This window comes from Coregonus lavaretus (assembly GCF_964263955.1).
Source record: "Coregonus lavaretus genome assembly, chromosome: 14".
In the NCBI taxonomy this organism is placed as follows: Eukaryota; Metazoa; Chordata; class Actinopteri; order Salmoniformes; family Salmonidae; genus Coregonus; species Coregonus lavaretus.
The window spans coordinates 16,650,588-16,656,597 of record NC_140001.1 but is presented as its reverse complement, the minus strand read 5'-3'; the positions used below and the strand labels follow the sequence as shown (position 1 = coordinate 16,656,597).

The 6,010-nt window shown below is 40.8% G+C and overlaps 1 protein-coding gene across 1 annotated transcript in view; it reads right to left on the bottom strand.

Moving 5' to 3' along the window:
* Positions 1–2,163: 2,163 nt before the first annotated feature.
* The window catches only part of LOC311141682 (carotenoid-cleaving dioxygenase, mitochondrial-like), a 32,426-nt gene continuing 28,579 nt past the window's right edge, over positions 2,164–6,010 (bottom strand). The window contains exons 10-13 of the mRNA XM_084177088.1: positions 5,602–5,739; positions 3,208–3,390; positions 2,936–3,046; positions 2,164–2,815 (exon numbers count right to left, since the gene is read on the bottom strand). Coding sequence (XP_084033214.1) covers positions 2,699–2,815; positions 2,936–3,046; positions 3,208–3,390; positions 5,602–5,739 — 549 coding nt within the window. The 3' untranslated portion in view covers positions 2,164–2,698. The remainder of the gene's footprint in view (positions 2,816–2,935; positions 3,047–3,207; positions 3,391–5,601; positions 5,740–6,010) is intronic.

The following is a 6,010-nucleotide window of genomic DNA, read 5'->3' as shown; positions in this document are numbered from 1 at the left end:
AAACTGCATAGCCAGTGCCTAATAATGATGGTAAACTGTCAAGCGGGCTTCTATCCCAAGAATAATAGGCATGTGTGTAATCTGAGAATCAGGCTCATTTTGACCTGGTGGCAAGGCTGATCTTCCCCCAGAGCTTTATTCCACTTCCATATGAATAATTGGATGATTCCAGTGGTGTGATGTGGATTAGCCCCACAATGCAAATCAGTGACTTAGCCCCAAAATTGTGAATGATCTTTTCACCAATAAATGCTCAATTTCTAATGCTGCACACACAAATCCTTTTAATGCAGTGCTCTGTCAGGCTATCAGACTCCTTGTCGACATGGTACACCATGGCTATCTCCATGGGTATATCATTGCACCATCGCAAAACATCTGCAGTGATTAGCAAGTAAAATTAGAGAGAACAGAGTCATACTGGATGTTGCCTAGTTTGCCAGACTTATAGGCTAGCTTCCCCATCATACGACCAGGAACCTCACTACACAGGCCATAAATCAGGCCATTAATTGAGTCAAACTCAATTGCTGAAGGGCCAATGGCCTGTGGGTTTTCACTCCTTCCTTGTACATTATTGATCAATTAAGGTCACTAATTAGTTACGAACTCTCCTTACCTGGTTGTCTAAGTCTAATGCTGTGTTCATAACCAAGTGGGAAGGTGGTAATTTCCAGTTGTGAAGTAGTAAATACGAGTTGGATGCATTCATATGCTTTGAACTCATTGAGAAACGCTGATTGGCTAATGGCAAACAAGCTGCATCAACAATAAACTAAACGTACAGCTATCATGCTCGCAAACAAATTATAGTGTTCAAAAACCATATTAATAGATTTCTTTTCATAAATAATGTTTTGCTGTTGCATTTAACTGCCAAAAATGCTGTTATCAAGGTCATTTCCTTAGAAGGTGATGTCAGAGGTCAGCATGTGGGAGAAGTTGGCGCTCAGGGATGATAGGCGAGTTTCCCACTAGTAATTACCAGTTCGAGGGGTGTTCAAGTGGATTTTTCTCAGTCCTATGTGGTAAATACCACCTTCCCACTTGGTTATAAACACAGGGTAAATTGGACACGAATTGAAAGGTAATAACGAAAACCAGTAGACACTTGGCCTTCCAGAAATGTTGTTTGACACCCCTGCAATAAATGTATCTGAGTACGAGAATGAGTCATTTTTCTCAAATATTTCTCCACCACGAACTGTGAGTGATATAAAATGAACATGGGTTCGTAAGTATTATTCACAAAATCTAACCATTTGACAATATGCAAATTAGTGCCACATTTATTCAAATGTCGATACAGGCGGTCCCTGGCGGCCTCCCCTCATACCGATGTTCGTGCCCTTTGGATAGACCACTAATTAATTTGAATATTGGAGTACAAAGAGTAGTTAAGCATAACTGATTAGATTAGGAATTATGGGGTAATTAATAAGTAACCTAGGGAGACCTGGCTTGAATGGAAAATATGATTAAATAGGCAGCCGTTTGCTACTTTCACTGCTCTTCCAGTCTTCCTGCTCTCACTAATATGTGTGCAATCCTGTGGACTAAATTCCCTTCAGTGACCAGCTAGCAGCTAAATTATGACTGACAATGAGAGTTATAAAGTATTGAGAAGAGAATATAGATTTGCAATGCATTCTCCAATTGTATTGTAACAATTGAATCTGTTTCAATCTATGAGAAGAATGTGTTTGTAAGTCACCCTTACAGTGGGCCATGATAAGGAGATGAACTGCAATCTGAGTTTTCAATGTGACCTTCCTTTGGCTCTCAGTGGTGGCTATTGAATGCTGAAAGCCATTTGTTTTACCGGCATTTTGGACAATGTCCATTTTATATCACATTACTTAAACTGAAATTACATTTCCTGGAGGCATTTTCATGTATTGTAAGTGCCCTGCACGGCTATGGGAGTATAGTATTTCAAACGCGTACATGTTATGAAACACTTTGAAGATCGGAAATTAAACAAGTAAAACTAATTTCACTTCAGAGCCTCAGTTGACTTCTTGTAATTTGCTGTAGAGAAAATTAGTTGCCGCAGAAATATTTGATCAAATATTGACACTGATTGTGAATACCAAAGTAGTGAAAAACCGGCCCAAGTTTTTGTCCAAGGTCCAAAGTTAATGTCCATGAAAACACACCAGATCAGTCACCAACATAATTTAATTTACAGAGCACGGTACCTTTTGATGATGATATGACATAGATAGATTTGTCTACATTTTAACAGGATCTAAGGAACTGGTGCTGCTCAGTTCTGTGAAATCAATAAATCAATTTGATATATTTATAAAGCCCTTTTTACATTAGCAGTTGGTAAAAAAAACGTAATAGTGCTATAAAAATCCTATGTATTACTTTATTATTATTATTATTATTATTATTATTATTATTATTATTATTATTATTATTATTATTATTATTATACCCCAGCCTCCAAATAGCAAGCAGCAGAAGTACAGTGGCAAGGGAAAACTCCCTAGAAGGAACAAACCTCGAGAGTCTTAGCCTCAAGAGGAACCAGACTCAGAGGAGATGGCCTTCCTCCTCTGGCTATACCGAAAAGGGTCCAAGAGCACTGCAGTAGTGAGAGATGTTATCTTAACAGCATCAGAAAAGACATCAATGGATGGAGTAATTTCATAAGCAGAATGCTGAAGGGGTTGTGACGTTGGCATTTTCAGCGCATCTCATTGAACACTCCATGAGTTCCATATGGAATGTTGACTGGAACCTCTGCCCGGCCCAGCTCCGTGAAGGTCTTGGCATCCAGAACCAGCAGGAACATGCTTTTCTCCTGGAAACAGAAATATAGAGATGGTTGTACAATGTAATGTCAAAGGTAATTTATCTATGGTGAATATACATTTTTGTTGTTGTTTTTGTTGTTGTTGTTGATTATGTTGTTGTTGTTTACAGTTCTGGGTGTGATGATGATAGACATGACCACACCATCGTCCTCCTCTGTTGCATTGGGTGCAGGAACAAACACAGGCTCAGATGGGAACAGACCAGGGTGACGCCACGCCTACACAGAGAAAATGTCAATATGTCCTTAAAATTGGACACAGCAGTAGGTCACTAAAAGCAGGGTTAGCAGTCTAGCTGATTCACCATTGACTCTGAAGGTGCTATTGAGCTGTGGATAATTTGTATTTTTCAGAGGGAGAAAGTTAGAAAAATAAAAACCTTAAGTTTCTTGGTCTCCAGATCCATCTTCAGCAGAGAGTCGCTGACCACGTGTCCGAAGCCACATGCATAGTAGTAGCGATATGGACGCGCGTTGTAATGGGCATAGTTGATCTGTGGGAACTCCAGGCCACCGTACTGGAACAACTCTTCATCATAGAGCTCCTCATGTGTACAGAGCACCTGCAGTACACGCCAAAGAGAGAAAGACATGTCAGGTAGCCATGACAACAAAAACACATTTTATTTTCATCAGCCAGAACACATGCATCACAATGCCAGGGGTTAGCATTAGCAGGCTAGTTTGCCTTTTACAGAATTATGAGTAAAGGGTTGCTGGTTCAATTGTGCTTGAGTGCTGTGCTTCCCCTCTAAGAGCAACAATGCTGAGTTTGTGTTTCAGCCTAAACAGCAAGCCCATCACTTAGGCCTCTATTCAATCTGTATCGTGGAAGTTCAACGCTAAAGCCCAATACACATTTTAAGGCAATGTTCCCACGTTGGCGGAGACTGCATTCACGGTAAACACTGCATACAGTGCCTTCGGAAAGTATTCAGACCCCTTGACTTTTTCCACATTTTGTTACGTTACAGCCTTATTCTAAAATTGATATATATATATTTTTTCAGCAATCTACACACAATACCCCATAATGACGAAGTGGAAACAGGTCTTTAGAAATTTGAGCAAATATATTACAAATAAAAAACTTAAATACCTTATTTACATAAGTATTCAGACCCTTTGCTATGATACTCGAAATTGAGCTCAGATGCATCCTGTTTCCATTGATCATCCTTGAGATGTTTCTAGAACTTGATTGGAGTCCACCTGTGGTAAATTCATTTGTTTGGACATTATTTGGAAAGGCACATATAAGGTCCCACAGTTGACAGTGTATGTCAGAGAAAAAACTAAGCCATGAGGTCGAAATAATTGTTCGTAGAGCTCCGAGACAGGATTGTGTCGAGGCACAGATCTGGGGAAGGGTACCAAAAAATATCTGCAGCATTGAAGGTCCCAAGAACACAGTGGCCTCCATAATTCTTAAATGGAAGAAGTTTGGAACCACGAAGACTCTTCCTAGAGCTGGCCGCCCGGCCAAACTGAGTAATTGGGGGAGAAGGATCTTGGTCAGGGAGGTGATCAAGAACCCGATGGACACTCTGACAGAGCTTTAGATCTCCTCTGTGGAGATGGGAGAACCTTCCAGAAGGACAACCATCTCTGCAGCACTCTACCAAACAGGCCTTTATGGTAGAGTGGCCAGACAGAAGCCACTCCTCAGTAAAAGGCACATGACAGCCCGCTTGAAGTTTGCCAAAGGGAACCTAAAGACTCTCCGACCATGAGAAACAAGATTCTTAGGTCTGATGAAACCAAGATTGAACTCTTGGGCCTGAATGCCAAGCGTCAGGTCTGGAGGAAACCTTCACCATCCCTACGGTGAAGCATGGTGGTGGCAGCATCATGCTGTGGGGATGTTTTTCAGCGGCAGGGATTGGGAGACTAGTCAGGAACGAGGCAAAGATGAACGTAGCAAAGTACAGAGAGATCCTTGATGAAAACCTGCTCCAGAGCACTCAGGACCTCAGACTGGGGGCGAAGGCTTACCTTCCAACAGGACAGCGACCCTAAGCACACAGCCAAGACAACGCAGGAGTGGCTTCGGGACAGGCCTCTGAATGTCCTTGAGAGGCCCAGCCAGAGCCCGGACTTGAACCCAATCAAACATATCTGGAGAGACCTGAAAATAGCTGTGCAGCAACGCTCCTCATCCAACCTGACAGAGCTTGAGAGGATCTGCAAAGAAGAATGGGAGAAACTCCCCAAATACAGGTGTGCCAAGCTTGTAGCGTCATACCCAAGAAGACTCGATGCTGTAATCGCTGCCATAGCTGCTTCAATAAAGTAAAGGGTCTGAATACTTATGTAAATGTGATATTTCAGTTTTTTTCTAAAAACCTGTTTTGCTTTGTCATTATGGGGTATTGTGTGTAGATTGATGAGAGAAAAAAACAATTTAATCAATTTTAGAATAAGGCTGTAACGTAACAAAATTTGGAAAAAGTCAAGGGGTCTGAATACTTCTCGAAGGCACTGTATGTCGGCTTAATCGGAAATTACCATTACATTTCAGTCGTGCAATCAGTAACGCTTCAGCAATTCAGAAAATATAAAAAGACTGGTATAAATAGACTGGTATGAAAATGTCAATTAAACATAAACAATGCAGTCATTATAAGATAAGACAGTTGTACTAACCTCATGAATGTATGTTATATTCGTCAAGAATCAATGGTTGTATCATTCATTGAAATTACAATTTATTGAACAGCAGGAAATATCCCACATTTATTCATGCATAAACACACACACACATGTATACACACCTCTCCACACCCAGTCTTGACCGCAGTTGCTTGACAGAAAGGCAGAGTGACAAGGTTTTGGTCGCTGGGTGTGTCATCAGTCACCGTCAGGGGTAGGACGTATCTTCGTGGAAGGTTTCTGCACATGGAGTTATAAAACTAACATAGCAGAAAACAGAAACAGACATTTTCACAAACAGACATTTTACAAAACAAAACCAATTGCCTATGATACATTTTTCTTCACATATCTGTCAGCAGCTGTAGTAAGACAAATTAACTCAAGGTAACACCGAACCACAGTATGTGTGAACAGCATGTTAGCTAATCTGTTGCATATGTTCGCAGTGGGCAGGATATCATTGAGAATTGTTCTTGTAGTTTTATAACTACTCAGTGGTTGAGATCTAACCAGTCTGGTGCAAATAAA